Here is a 14779-nt window from a genome sequence, read left to right on the forward strand (position 1 = left end):
TCTGAGCTTTCAGCGAATTGTGATGGTGGAGAGTTTTGTTTTTTTTTTTTTCTCTTATTTTCTTTCGTTGTCGGTGGAGGGTCTTGCCTCCATGTTGACAGCTGTTGACTGATCAGGATGGTGGTCACTGAAGGTCGGGGTGGCTGTGGCATTTACTTAAAAAGAAGACAGTAGTGAAGTTTGCTGTATCTATTGGCTCTTCCATTCACGAATGATTTCTCTGTAGCGTGCCATGCCGTTTGATGGCATGTTCTACCCACAGTAGAACTCCTTTCAAAATCAGAGTCAGTCCTCTCAAACCCTGCTGCTCTTTTTATCAATGAAGTTTATGTGATACTCCAGATCCTTTGTTGTCATTTCAACGATCTCCACAGCATCTTCACCAGGAGTAGGTTCCTGCTGAAGAAACTATGTTCTTTGCTCGTCCATTAGAAGCAACTCCTCTTTGGGGGGACGGGGTGGCTCAGTCGGTTAAGCGTCTGACTCTTCGTTTCAGTTCTGGTCACAATCTAGCAGCTTCACGGGTCCGAGCCCCACATCCGGGCTCTGCGCTGGCAGTGCAGGGCCTGCTTTGGATTCTCTCTCCCTCCCTCTTTCTCTGCCCATACCCCACTCACGCTGTCTCTAACTAACTAACTAACTAAATAAATAAATAAATAAACTTAAAAAAAAAAAAAAGAAGCAACTCCTCTTCCATTCACATTTTATCATGACATTGCAGCACTGTGGTCCCATCTTCAGGCTCCACTTATGGTTCTGGTTCTCTTGCTGTTCCCACCACACCTGCAGTTACTGCCTCCAGTGAAGTCTTGAACCCTCAAAGACATCCATGAGGGCTGGAATCCACTTCTTCCAAACTTCTGATCATGTTGGTATTTTTACCTCTTCCCATCAGTCAGGATTGTTCTTAACGGCATCTAGGATGGAGAATCCTTTCCATTCCAGAAGATTTTCAGTTGACTTTGCCCAGATACATTAGAGGAATCAGTATCAGTAACAGCTATATCCTTAGAAATGTATTTCTTAAATAGTAAGACTTAAAAGTCAGAATGACTCCTTGATCTATGGACTGCAGAATGGATGTTGCGTTAGCATGAAAACAGCATTTCATCTCATTATACATCTTCCATCAGAGCTCTTGGGTGACTAGGTGCATCGACAGTGAGCAGTAATATTTTGAAATGAATCTTTTTCTCCCTTCCCTTCCCTTCCTTCCCTCCCCTTCCCTCCATGCTTAGCACAGAGCCCAACATAGGGCTCCATCCCAGGACTCTGGGATCATGACCTGAGCCGAAATCAAGAGTTAGACGCTCAACTGACTTAGCCATCCCGAAAGGAATCTTTTTCTGAGCACTATGGCTCAACAGTGGCCTTAAAATATTCAGTAGGCCATGTCAAACAGATGTGCTGTCATCCAGGCTTTGCTGTTTTGTTTACAGAGCACAGGCCCAGTAGATTTAGCATAATTCTTTTTGTTGTTGAGTAGAAGTAAAGTTGATTTTTTTTTAGCCTAATTCTTTTTTCTTTTTAAGTTTATTTATTTATCTTAGAGAGAGAGAGAGAGTGTAAGACAGGGGCAGAGAGAGAGAATCCCAAGCAGGCTTGCACTGTTAGCATAGAGCTTGATGCAGGGCTCGAACCCATGAACTGAGAGATCACACCTGAGCCACAGTTGGACACTTAACTGAGGCACCCAGGTGCCCCTATTTATCCTAATTCTTAAGGGCCCTAGGATTTTTCAGAAGGATAAATGAGCACTGGCTTCAGCTTGTAGTCACCAGCTGCATGGCCCCTAACAAGAGAGTCAGCCTGTCTCTTGAAGCTTTAAACCAGGCATTGACTTCTCCTCTCTAGCTATGAAAGTCCTAGATGGCATCTTCTTCAATGTGGTTTCATCCACATTGAAAACCTGTTATTGGTATAACCACCTTCGTTATCTTCTGGACCACTTGCTGCAGCTTCTACAACACTTGCTGCTTCTACTTTTATGTTAGGGAGATGGCTTCTTTCCTTAAACCTCATGACCCAACCTCTGCTACCTTCAAACTTTTCTTCTGTAGCTTCCTATCCTCTCTCGGCCTTGACGGAATGGAAGAGAGTTAGGGCCTTGCTCTGGACTAGGCTTTGGCTCAAGGGAATGTTATGGCTGGTTTGATCTTCTATCTACACCATTAAAAGTTTCTGCACATCAGCAATAACGCGGTTTTGCTTTCTTATCATTCATATATTCACTGGAGGAGCACTTTTCATTTCCTTCAAGAACTTTTCCTTCGCATTCACAACTTGGCTAACTGGTACAAGAGGCCTAGCTGCCAGCCCGTCTTGGTTTCCGGCACACCTTCCTAAATAAGTGTAATCATTTCTAGCTTTTGATTTAAAGTGACACATGTGACTTTTTTTTTTTTTTTTTTTTTTTTTTACTTGAACACTTAGAAGCTATTGTAGGGTTACTAAATGGGCCTGATTTCCATATTGTTGTGTCTCTGCGAACAGGGAGGCCTGAGGAGATGGGAAGAGACAGAAGGAGCCAGATAGTCAAGCAGTCAGAAAACACATTTATTGATTGAGTTCGCCATCTTATATGGGCATGGTTTGTGGTGCCCAGAATAATGACAGCAGTTACCTCAAAGATCACTGATCACAGATCACCATAACAAATATAGTAATAATAATGAAAATTTTTGGAATATTGCAAGAATTAACAGAATGTGAACAGAGACACGATGTGAGCAACAGCTGGCAGAAAAATGGTGCCAGCAGGCTTGTGCAGGCTCGTGCAGACCTTCAGTGTGTAAAACACGCAGCATCAACAAAGCACAGTAAAACAAAGAATGCCTGTACTTTGTAACCAGATACAGATACCATGTGTACGGAGTTCTGTGGGATGTGGTGGGGAAGGGGGAGTAGAAATAATTTTGAACAATTCTTCCCTTACAAGTGCTAAAAAGAGATATTAATAAATTTCATTTAGATCCACTTTCAAGATTCTGTCATATGTAATGTGTATTATGATTACTAAACAGGATAAGAGAAACTTATTTTTCTTCAAAGAGTCGCTAATTAGATTGGGTTAATATGAAATCTGTGATCTGGTGATGACAGTCTGATTCGTTTAGATTCACTGAGAGCAGTCAGTCAGAGGCTATTTTAGCTCAATTCTTGGTCCTAAAAGTTGAGAGATAAACATTTCTTTCCTGTTTCCTTTTCTTTCTTACTGGATCAATTACAGAGAAAGATGAGACTAATTACATGAAGTATTTCCAAGAGGCGATGTTGTTCTTTAAGAAATCCGAACAGGAAAAGAAGGTAGGAAACCGAGTCGGTATAAAGCGGATTCCAGATTTTTTAGACTTTCACTACGTGGTACCTTTCTGAGTGAAATAAAAAGTGGCACAATTAAATAAAACAAAGGAAAGCTATGGAAAATCTAATTTTGCCTTTGAGATTAAGTGTCAAGTTAGCGTTTGTTGCTTGGTTTGTGGAAATTTAGGGAGGCTGATTTACTTTTCATGTTTAACCAAATTATGAATTTCTTAAGTCTCTGGTAGAAAAAGTTACCCAATTAGAAGACCTCACCCTCAAAAAAGAAAAATTTATTCAGTCTAATAAAATGATTGTGAAATTCCGAGAGGATCAAATAATGCGCCTGGAGAAGCTCCACAAGGAATCCCGGGGAAGTTTTCTGCCTGCAGAGCAGGATCGCTTGTTGTCGGAATTAAGGGATGAGATCCAAACCCTGCGGGAACAAGTGAGTGCATGACATTTGTAGTATTTCTAAAAAGAAAGAAGGTTTGAGGCAAATATAAGTCTGTCGCCAAATTCGCTGAAGTTAATACAGTGGAAAGTGTTTTGAATGAATTCAGCTGAGGTGTGGTTGCACCTCCCCTGCCTCCATTTTCCAAGATGGCCGGCCGAAGGGGGCGGGGAGGAGCTTCGAAAAGTTGCTGTTAGGGCTTCCTCCCAGGCAAGGCGGGCAGCTGTGCTCGTCTCAATGGGCAGATTATCCTTACAGTGGGTTCCTTCCGACTTCTTGTTGCCGGTTTTCCTTTCCCTGGAGAGGATGGGTGGTTACTACAGGCACAACATTAAAAAAACGAAGAAAATCTGTTTCTGGCTTTTGTATCTTTCCGAGGCTTTTTTTAACGCATACTCAAACTAACGTGGATATTTTTACTCTTGTTCCTTTTTAACACAAAAGGCAACTTACCTTACACGCTTTACTGCTGCTCTTTTCCTGTAGTGTGTCTTGGAGGGCATTGAATTCTGGTCAAGAGAGAGTTTTCCTTATTCTTTACACTGTGTTCATGTCACCAGTCCCCACTGCATGAAGAGTCGGCCACAGTGTGCACCCTTTGTACTTCTCTCCTTATGAGCCCGTGCCTGCAGGAAAATCTCAAAGCACGACCCAGGCGTGGAAAAATGGCTCTGGAGGCGATGCACATATTTAGTGTGATCACACACGCCGGTTGCTGTCCACAGTCCTTGCCACGGGCCACCACCCCCAGTGCACGCAGCATTCCTAACGTTTCCTGATGGCTTTGCGGCAAGACTGGCCATTAAGGAGAAATGTCTGTCCATACGTAAGTCTGTCATTCTTCTGTGTCACAGATAGAGCACCACCCCAGGGTTGCAAAGTATGCTATGGAAAACCATTCCCTCAGGGAGGAGAACAGAAGATTGAGATTGTTAGAGCCTGTGAAAAGAGCCCAAGAAATGGATGCCCAGACCATTGCAGTACTAGAAAAAGCTTTCTCCGAACTATCTGGCACAGAGAAAAAGGACAAGGGTAAGAAATGATGGTTGTCTGCATGCCTTGTAGGGGCTGGGAGGCTGTTTGAAAGGGCATTTATATTACCTCACAGGCGGGGTCTTCATTTTAGCCTCTAGACCTGGTGTGCATATACATACTTACGCTTTTATGTATCAAAAGGCATTTCCTAAAGCTTTTTTTCACAAATCACATGTAGTGAGTTATGTAGGCTAACTGACATGTCAATGAAACATATATCTGTTGCGTTGATAAAGACAGTTTTTATTTCTGTTTTGTTGATAAAAGATTCAGATATTACTTACAATTTTTATTAAATGAAACTTACCTGTTAGAAGTATTTGAAATTAAAAGTGCTTAACTAATCAACACGGATGAATGTTGAGTAGAGACGTTTACCTGTCCAGCTAAGGTCTGTGCATCGTGAGAGGCAGTGGAAAGTCAGGGTCCTGATCCCAGCACGGTGCTTGCAGCCTGAAGACATGGGTGCCAGTTATGTTGACCAGCATACACTGTTAGTCCCAAGTGGTTCCCGTCTATTTGTATTCTGTGAAAAGTGGCTCAGTTAGTGGGATTTGGCAACAAAGTCTGTGTTTGCCCCACTTTTTTTTTTTTTTTTTTTTAAGTTTTATTTATTTGGAGAGAGAGGGCCCGCAAACGGGAGGGGCAGAGAGAGGGGGAGATAGAGAATCCCGAGCAGTCTCCGTGTTGCTGGCACACAGCTCGATGCATATCTCAAACTTACAGACTGTGAGATCATGACCTGAGTTGAAATCAGGAGTCAGTCGCTTAACCAACTGAGCCACCCAGGTACCCCAGTGCATTTGCCCCATTCTTAGAGTGAATATTTTTGTGGGCTTTTCTCATATTCGGTGGCAGCCTTTGTGTCATTCCAGGTTGCAATTAAGAAAACCCTAATGTTATCAGCACTCATGACGAAGCCTGTTCATTTATTAAAAAAAAAAAAAAAAATTTTTTTTAACGTTTATTTATTTTTGAGACAGGGAGAGACAGAGAATGAGCTGGGAAGGGGCAGAGAGAGAGAGGGAGACACAGAATCCAAAGCAGACTCCAGGCTCTGAGCTGTCAGCACAGAGCCCGACATGGGGCTCAAACTCACAGATGGTGAGATCATGACCTGAGCCGAAGTCGGACGCTCAACCGACTGAGCCATCCAGGCGCATCCCCCCCCAAATTTTTTTTTAATGTTTATTTTTTATTTTTGAGAGAGACAGAATGTGAGTGGGGGAGGGGCCAAGAGAGAGGGAGAGACAGAATCTGAAGCAGGCTGCAGGCTCTCAGCTGTCAGCACTGAGCCACCCAGGCACCCCTGTGCCCTTTTTAAATTTTCATTTTGCAAGCCTTCTTCCATTCTGTTATGACTCAATAAAAGAATAAAATTCACAGTGTTTGGTTTGTAGAGAGACTGATTTTAGACGTGAAGTTAAGGTCACGATTTTTGCTCTTTATTTCAGCTATTTTTCCCTACAATACTCTCTAGTTTTTTCGCCATTTTGACCTCAAATAATTCCTTGACTTACATACCTTTGAAAGATACTAATGGTCATTTCTGGATCCCACCATCTTCCAAACAAGAATCATTCTCTAAATAACTTTTACATAAGTTTTCCCTCGGTGGAGCTCATTGGAACTCTCTTCAACATAATTAGTCTTCTAAACAATTCCTGAAAATATTTTCCACTTGTTAGATGGTACCAAGCTCTTTCAACTTGCTGCCTTTGCTATTTGGTTCCTTTTCTGAATAATTTATTGACTGGTGATATTAGCCTTTGGCATGAATTTCTGCAGTATTCGCCCGTTGATGGTTCACCATCCAGCCGTGTGTGTGTTGTACTTCATGGCTTGCTCTTTCCCCTGATGGAAAACGTGTTGCCTTAAATACACCCCTACATCCTGTGGCTTCTCAACCTCTCAAAAATGAGTACTCTCTGACACCCTGTGTGGTGTCTTTGTCTCTTGCTGAGCTATATACAGGCTCTTGTTTTTTAGGGTCCACCTTCCAACCCATCTCTCATTTTTCCTTCTTTTCTTCAAAATTAATACCTGGCCGAGAACTTAAAAAAAATGTACTCTGTTATTCTTGTCTTTCAAAGACCGAGTTGTTTCCTTATTACCAGGTCAACCGGGATTTTCTCCTAAAGCACCAAAGGAGCCATGTTCTTTAGTGAACACTGAGAAGTTGAAAACACAACTCCTGCAAATTCAGGCAGAGCTGAATAATTCAAAGCAAGAATATGAAGAATTCAAAGAACTAACGAGGTAAGGTGTAAATACCCATTCGTGCTTACCTATTTCAGTATCTTTTAGTGTTGAGTTGTTTTCGTGTTTAATATTGATAATTTGAGCATTTTACTTTAAATATGAATTCGCATTTAGCAACTAACCTGTGGCGTGAAGAAAAAGCTCTCTTAATATATTTAATGAACTAAATGATACGGATGTTTTCACTGATACACCTGTATCTGGTTACCAAATTTAAATCAGTGTTTTTATGAATGAAGTCAGGATTTTTAGAAATTATAGGTTTGTTAATATTCTTTATGCTCTTTGTGTAAAGGAAAACGAAGATGAACCACATTCATATTATAACTAAGATTAATCCTGTCCTAAAAAAAAGAAGCGTTTATTTTAAAAATAATGTATCATGTGTGCTATCGTCATGGACTACTTGGGCTTTTGAATTGGAACTCTACCATTTACTAGTTAAATACTTTACACTGTAGTTAATTCTCATATGCTGTATTTTCCCCAACTGGAAAATGAAGGTAATAATCTAAGAATATCTCTGAGTTAGAAAACTATCAAGTTATGTGAGAGTATAAAGTGTAAAGTGTTTGGGCGCCTGGGTGGCTCAGTCGATTGAGCGTCCGACTTCGGCTCAGGTCATGGTCTCACGAACGTGAGTTCGGGCCCCGTGTTGGGCTCTGTGCTGGCAGCTCGGAGCCTGGAGCCTGCTTCGGATTCTGTGTCTCCCTCTCTGTTCCTCCCCCACTTGCACTCTTTCTTTCCGTCTGTCTGTCTGTCTGTCTGTCTCTCTCAAAAATAAAGATAAAAAAAAATTTTTTTTAAGTGTAAAGTGTTTTACAAATGTATGACATTACTTATTACCTAAAATACTTGACTTTTAAATATCTCTTAGGAAAAAGCAGCTAGAATTGGAGTCAGAGCTTCAGTCTTTGCAAAAAGCAAACCTTAATCTTGAAAACCTTTTGGAAGCAACAAAAGCCTGCAAGCGACAAGAAGTTTCTCAGCTGAATAAAATTCATGCCGAAACGCTTAAGGTGGGCGATCTGAAGCACTTCTTCGATCCTAAGTCAGTTTGATCTCATTTTGTTAACAGTGGAGAGAATCTGCACTGATGGTTGCCAGATACAATAGAATCTCTTGCAGACGGTTAACTCCAGGGTGACTCTGGTCCTAGTGCTCTGATGTCTGGCTCCAGGGGTGGGGTGGGGTGGGGTGGGGTGGGGAAGCATGTGGCATTTGAAATCAGACCTGGGTTCAAGTTTTCATCTGTCACTAAACTTAGGCAGGATTTCCTAACTTCTTTAAAAAAATATTTCTTTTAATGTTTATTTGTATTTTGAGAGACAGAGAGAGACAGAGCACAAGTTGGCGGAGGGCAGGGAGAGAGGGAGACACAGAATCCGAAGCAGGCTCTGAGCTATCAGCACAGAGATGTCTCGAACTCACGAGACATGAGATCATGAACTGAGCCGACGTCAGATGCTCAACCAGCTGAGCCACCCAGGCGCCCCAGGGTTTCCTAATGTCCAAGCCTCATATTTATGATCTCCAAATTAAGGGTGAGACTAATTTGACTGTAGGTTTTTTAGAACATCACATGGGATAGTAGAGTGCCTGGCGCCTGGTGGATCTCGGCAGCTGTTGCTATAACGTACTGTGTACCCACAGCTGTTGTAGAAGAGTAGACATTTTAAAGACAAAGACCCCTAAAGGATCCAGGTAACACTAATGATAATAGGAGGGCTTCTTTCCCTAAACAACCATAGCCTTCATAAAAGAAAAAAAAAAATGAACATCTAAGAATGCGGAGAGGAGGAGAAGCAAAAGATTAAAGAGGTGATGATGCTGATGCCAGTGATTGAGCTTTTGGACCAAATTCTCTGAAGGCTAAAAAAATGTTTCTTATACATCTTAAAAATAGATGTTTATCCCTACTGGTTATTTTACAAGGGATATTTTTGGTGTCACTTAATAGACTTCTTTTAAAAGAAATTTTATTCATTCATTTGAATAGGCAATTCACATGGCTGGAATTGTTAAAGGTACAAAGAATATATGGTGACAATCTCTCCCTGCTGTCCTTCCTGCCAACCATCCAAGGCCCTTTTTGGAAGTAGTCACTGTTACTGAGTCTTGGTTTTGGTTTCCATCCTTTAATTTTTAATTTTTTTCTTTTTTTCAATTTTAATTGAATTCTAGTTGACATACAATATTATTGTTGTAGCTTCAGATGTACAACATAGTGATGTGACCATTCTATACATTGTGCAGTGCTTACCCAGTAAGTATAGTCCCCATCTGTCACCATACAGAGTTATTACAATATGATTGACTGTAATCCCTATGCTGTACATTACATCCCTTTGGCTTATTTATTTTATAACTGGGAGTTTGTAACTCTTTTTTTTTTTTTTTTTTTAATTTTTTTTTTCAACGTTTTTTTATTTATTTTTTTTGGGACAGAGAGAGACAGAGCATGAACGGGGGAGGGGCAGAGAGAGAGGGAGACACAGAATCTGAAACAGGCTCCAAGCTCCGAGCTGTCAGCCCAGAGCCTGACGCGGGGCTCGAACTCACGGACCGCGAGATCGTGACCTGGCTGAAGTCGGACGCTTAACCGACTGCGCCACCCAGGCGCCCCAGGAGTTTGTAACTCTTAATCCCCTTAGGCCATCTCACCAACCCCTTCTCCTCTGGCAACCACCATGAGTCTATTTCTGGTTTGTTTTGTTTTGTATTTAATTAATTAATTAATTTTTAATAGGGGCCCCTGGGTGGCCCAGTCAGTTAAGCATCTGTCTTCGGCTCAGGTCATGATCTCATGTCTCATGAGTTCAAAACATCTCTGTGCTGACAGTTCAGAGCCTGGAGTCTGCTTTGGATTCTGTGTCTCCCTCTCTCTCTATCCCTCCCCAACTCGCGCTGTGTGTTTGTGTCTCTCAAAAATAAATAAACGTTAAAAAAAGATTTATAAAAAAATTTTTTTAATGTTTATTTTTGAGTAATCTCCACACCCACTGTGGGACTTGAACCCACAACCCCGAGATCAAGAGTCTCACAGTCTACTGACTGAGCCACGCAGGCACCCCTTGTTTTGTTGTCTTGGATTCCATATTTAAGTGAAATCATGTAGTATTTGTCTTTTCCTGACTTATTTCACTTAGCATGATACCCTCTATGTCCATCCATGTTGTCACCACTGGCAAGATCTCAATCTTTTATGGCTGAGTAACATTCGTGTGTGTGTGTGTGTATGTGTGTGTGTGAGAGAGAGAGAGAGAGAGAGAGAGAGAGACATCTTTATCCATTTATCTATTGATGGACACTTGGGTTGCTTGTATGTCTTGGCTATTGGAAATAATGCTGCAGAAAAACATAGGGGTGAATATATTTTTTTCAAATTAGTGTTTCCATTTTCTTTAGGTAAATACCCAGCAATAGAATTTTGCTGGACCTATTGTAGTTCTATTTTAACTTTTTGAGAAACCTCCATACTGTTTTTCACAGTGGCTGCACGATTTACATTCCCACCAACAGTGCAGGAAGACTTCCTTTCTCTTGTCCTTTTAATACTAGCCATTCTGACAGGTGTGAGGTGTTGATTGCTCATGGTGGTTTTGATCTGTATTTCCCTGATGATGAGTGATGTTGAGCATTTTTTCATGTGCATGCTGCCCATCTGGATGTTTTCTTTGGAAAAATGTCTATTTGGGTCCTCTGTCCTTTTTTAATTGGATTATTTGGGGTTTTTTGGTTTTGAGTTTTATGAGTTCTTTATATATTTTAGATCTTAAACCCTTATTGAATGTCATTTGCAAGTATCTTCTGCCATTCAGTAGGTTGCCCTTTTGTTTTGTTGGTGGTTTCCTTTGCTGTGCAAAAGCCTTTTACTTTGATGTCCCACTTGCTTATTCCTTTTTTCTTGCTTTACACAAATGGTAACGTATTATACATATTATTCTACACCTGTTTTTTTTTTTTTGATTTTCCTTAGAGTGTGTCCCATGACTAAAAAGAACTTTCTCTCTGTTTTGTTTTGTTTTGTTTTTGACAGCTGCACATAAATCTGTTCTATGGATGTATCATGATTTATTTAACCTCGAAAATACTATTTTAAAAAATAAAGGTAGAATGTTTTTCTTTGGTCTTTAAAAATGATGGCCTTTAAATTCTGTGTAGGAGATTATTTTAAAATATTTGCAGAGGGGCGCCTGGGTGGTTCATTCGGTTAAGCATCTGACTCTTGGTTATGGCTCAGGTCATGATCTCACAGTTTGTGGGTTCAGTCCTCACATCGGGCTCTACACTGGCAGTGTGGAGTCTGCTTGGGATTCTCTCTCTCTTTCTGCCCCTCCCCTACTTGCACACGCTCTCTCTTTCTCTCTCAAAATAAACTAAGAAAAAAAAAAATTCCTGGGGTGCCTGGGTGGCTCAGTCAGTTAAGTGTCTGACTCTTGATTTCGGCTCAGGTTGATGGGATTAAGCCCTGAGTTGTGCTCTGCACTGACATTATGCAACCTACTTGGGATTCTCCATCCCTCTCTCTCTCTCCCCATTCCCCTCTCTCTCTCTCTCTATCAAATAAATAAATAAACATTAAAAAAATACTTGTACAACATTGCCAAATGTTTTATAATCCTGTGTTTGTAGCCCTCTACCTTGGTAGAATTCTAGAGCTTGAAGCACCATGCATGGCAGGCTAGTCCTACTTCCTCCATTTATAGCTCCGCACATAGGACTAAAGCGATAACGTTTTGCCAAGAGTAGCCCAGCCCTTCAGAGCTTTCGTTGTTGTTCGTTTTCAACTATATGAGTACTTTATGAATACGTTCTTCTTGTTTAGAAGAAACATATACATACATCTGTAAGTTTCGGTTCAGGTTCTTTTTCAGCACTATTGCCAGTCGCGTTCTAATCCAGTCCTTTATCCCCCATCCCTGGGAGTCATTTGTTATCAGTTTAGGAATCTTTTTACTTGGCAATTTTCTATGGTGAATATGCATGGACTGGGAAAATACGCCAAGTTATTTCATACATTGTTTTTTTGTTTTGCTTTGTTCTTAAAATTCAATGGAATCATCCTACGTATGTTATTCTTCAGTGGACCTTTGTTAACTCTGGGTTATGCTGGGGTCATTCCACATTAACTAGTACGTAGAGCTCTACCTCATTTTACATCTAGGCTGCCATGTTTTGGACAACCCATGGCTTGTTTAGGTGTTTGCCAGGGTAGGTGTTCTTTGGGGGTGGAGTCTGTGGACAGAGTGGTCGTCTTCTGATGTCTCAGGAGTGGGGTCCTTCCCATTCAAGTGACTGCTGGGTGTCTCCCAGGAGGTCTGGGAGCCCTCACTGCCCAGCGCCAGCCCCTGGAACTGGCATTATCTGACTCTTTAATGTTTGACAGTCTGATGGGTGAGGGATGTTCTCTTGTGAAGGTTTTAATTCTCATTTCTTTTACTTCTGTTAAAGTCTCATATCTATGATTGCTGTCCTTTTTCATGGAGGAAAAAGAAAAATAAGTCTGTTTTCCTACTAGTTGTTTTACCTTCTGATTTGTAGTTTTTAACGCGTTACTCTTTTGTGTGTCGTACGTACTACTGCCAGTGTATTCGCCGTCAGGTTGTTTGTCTTTTATCTTTGTATGTGATTCTGTTAAAAAGAACTTTTACAATTTTGATATAGCCAGGTTTATTCATCTTTCGTATTTGTGACTTATGTATTTTTTTTCTGGGTACAGTATACTTGATTGATGGTATGTGAGAAGGTAGGGCTCCCCAAGCCCCTCTCCTTTTTCAGGGGGTCTGGGATGGAAACTGTGTAGAGGTCAGGAGATTCTCAGTGTGTTGGGGATGAGTTGGGGAAAGGACTCCTCAGAAGCTGAGGGCCTCTGTCTTCCCCTTGCTCTCCTCAGGGCTGGGGGTCCAGGAGATGTTTACTCCTTGAGTGCCATGTGGACCATGAGGTCTACCACCCGGTTGCTGTAGCAAAGTTCATTGTCATACCAGGAAATGAGCTTAACAGAATGGTCATTGAGGCAATGCCAGCCCCAGCATCAAAGATGGAAGAGTGGTTGTCACTGTTAAAGTCGAGGACAAACCTGGTCCTCCCTGTAGCCCAGGATGCCCTTGAGGGGGCCCTCCGATGTCTGCTTCACCACCTTCTTGACGTCATCGTATTTGGCAGCTTTCTCCAGGCAGCGGGTCAGATCCATGGATCTGACACATTAGGAGTGGAAACATGGAGAGCCATGCCAGTGAGCTTCCTGTTCAGCTCAGGGATGGCCTTGCTTGCAGCCTTGGCAGCACCAGTAGAAGCAGGGCTGATGTTCTGGGTGGCAGTGATGGCATGGACTGTGGTCATGAGTCCCTCCATGATGCCAAAGTTTTCATGGATGACCTTGGCCAGAGGGGCCAAGCTGTTGGCGGTACAGGAGGCGTTCCTGACAATCTTGAGGGAGTTCTCATAATTCTCAGGGTTCACGCCCATCACAAACATGGGGGCATCAGCAGAAGGGGCAGAGGTGATGACCCTCTTGGCCCCACTCTTCACATGAGCCCCAGCTGTCTCTATGGTGATGAAGACCCCAGCAGACTCCACAATATATTCAGCACCGGCATCGTCCCATTTGATGTTGGTGGGATCTGGCTTCTGGAAGATGGAGATGGGCTCTCCATTGATGACAGGTTTGCAGTTCTCAGCCTTGACTGTACTATGGAGTTTGCCTTGGTTGGAATCGTACTAGAACATGTAGACCATGTAATTAAGGTCAATGAAGGGATCATTAATGGCAACAATATCCACTTAGCCAGGAGTTAAAAGCATCGCTGATGACCAAGTACCTAATTTGGCTGAATCCGGTTACCCTGACCTTCACCATGGTATCTCGGGGGGACATGGCTGGCTACAGCGGAAGATGAGGCTGTCTGTCCAACGGGGAGGAGCAGAGAGCCTCTTTTATGTATTTTTAAAGGCCCAGACAGTCTCAAGATCATCAGTATAATTTTATTTTTACACTGAGATGTTTAATGCATCTGCTATTTTATTTTTGAATGGTGTGACTTAGGGAGTTAACTTTTTTTTTTTAATGTTCATTTTTGAAAGAGAGAGAGAGAGAGACAGAGACAGAGACAGAGAGACAGAGAGTGAGCCGGGGAGGGGCCAAGAGTGGGAAACACAGAATCCGAAGCACAGAGCCCAACGCAGGGCCCAAACCCACGAACCTTGAGATCATGACCTGAGCCGAAGTCGGATGCCCAACAGACTGAGCCACCCAGGCGCACCAGGGATTTAACTTTTAATAGTCCTTGTTTTTCTCACTAATTTGAACTTTCAACATAAGTCACTCGTTTTCTGTATATTTGATGTAGGCCAGGGAAATCTTTCCAATTTGTTCTCCTTTCACTCGTCTCTTCTTGTACAATTACTCTTTGTATGAAGTTTGGAATTGGCTGATCTAGTTTCAGTTTTAAAAATCTTGGGGTGCCTGGGTGGCTCAGTCGGTTAAGCGTCCGACTTCAGCTCAGGTCACGATCTCACGGTCCGTGAGTTCGAGCCCCGCGTCGGGCTCTGGGCTGATGATGGCCCAAAGCCTGGAGCCTGCTTCCGATTCTCTGTCTCCCTCTCTCTCTGACCCTCCCCCGTTCATGCTCTGTCTCTCTCTGTCTCAAAAATAAATAAACGTTAAAAAAAATGTATATATATTAAAAAAAAAAAAGAAAGAAAAAAAATCTTAAGAGAATTTTC

At 42.1% G+C, this 14779-nt stretch overlaps 1 protein-coding gene across 5 annotated transcripts in view; it reads left to right on the top strand.

Annotated features, from left to right (window-relative positions):
• KIF15 (kinesin family member 15) overlaps positions 1 to 14779 on the top strand; it is a 77896-nt gene that overhangs the window by 36162 nt on the left and 26955 nt on the right. For all 5 annotated transcript variants that reach the window (XR_007460187.1, XR_007460188.1, XM_049642499.1 and 2 more), the window contains exons 12-16: positions 3230 to 3306; positions 3539 to 3748; positions 4609 to 4786; positions 6907 to 7048; positions 7929 to 8070. Coding sequence is in view for 3 of the 5 variants with exons in the window: in XM_049642499.1 (XP_049498456.1) it covers positions 3230 to 3306; positions 3539 to 3748; positions 4609 to 4786; positions 6907 to 7048; positions 7929 to 8070 (749 nt within the window). In the remaining 2 variants the exon portion in view is untranslated. The remainder of the gene's footprint in view (positions 1 to 3229; positions 3307 to 3538; positions 3749 to 4608; positions 4787 to 6906; positions 7049 to 7928; positions 8071 to 14779) is intronic.

The sequence above is a fragment of the Panthera uncia genome, chromosome A2 (genome assembly GCF_023721935.1).
Source record: "Panthera uncia isolate 11264 chromosome A2, Puncia_PCG_1.0, whole genome shotgun sequence".
Lineage (NCBI taxonomy): Eukaryota > Metazoa > Chordata > Mammalia > Carnivora > Felidae > Panthera > Panthera uncia.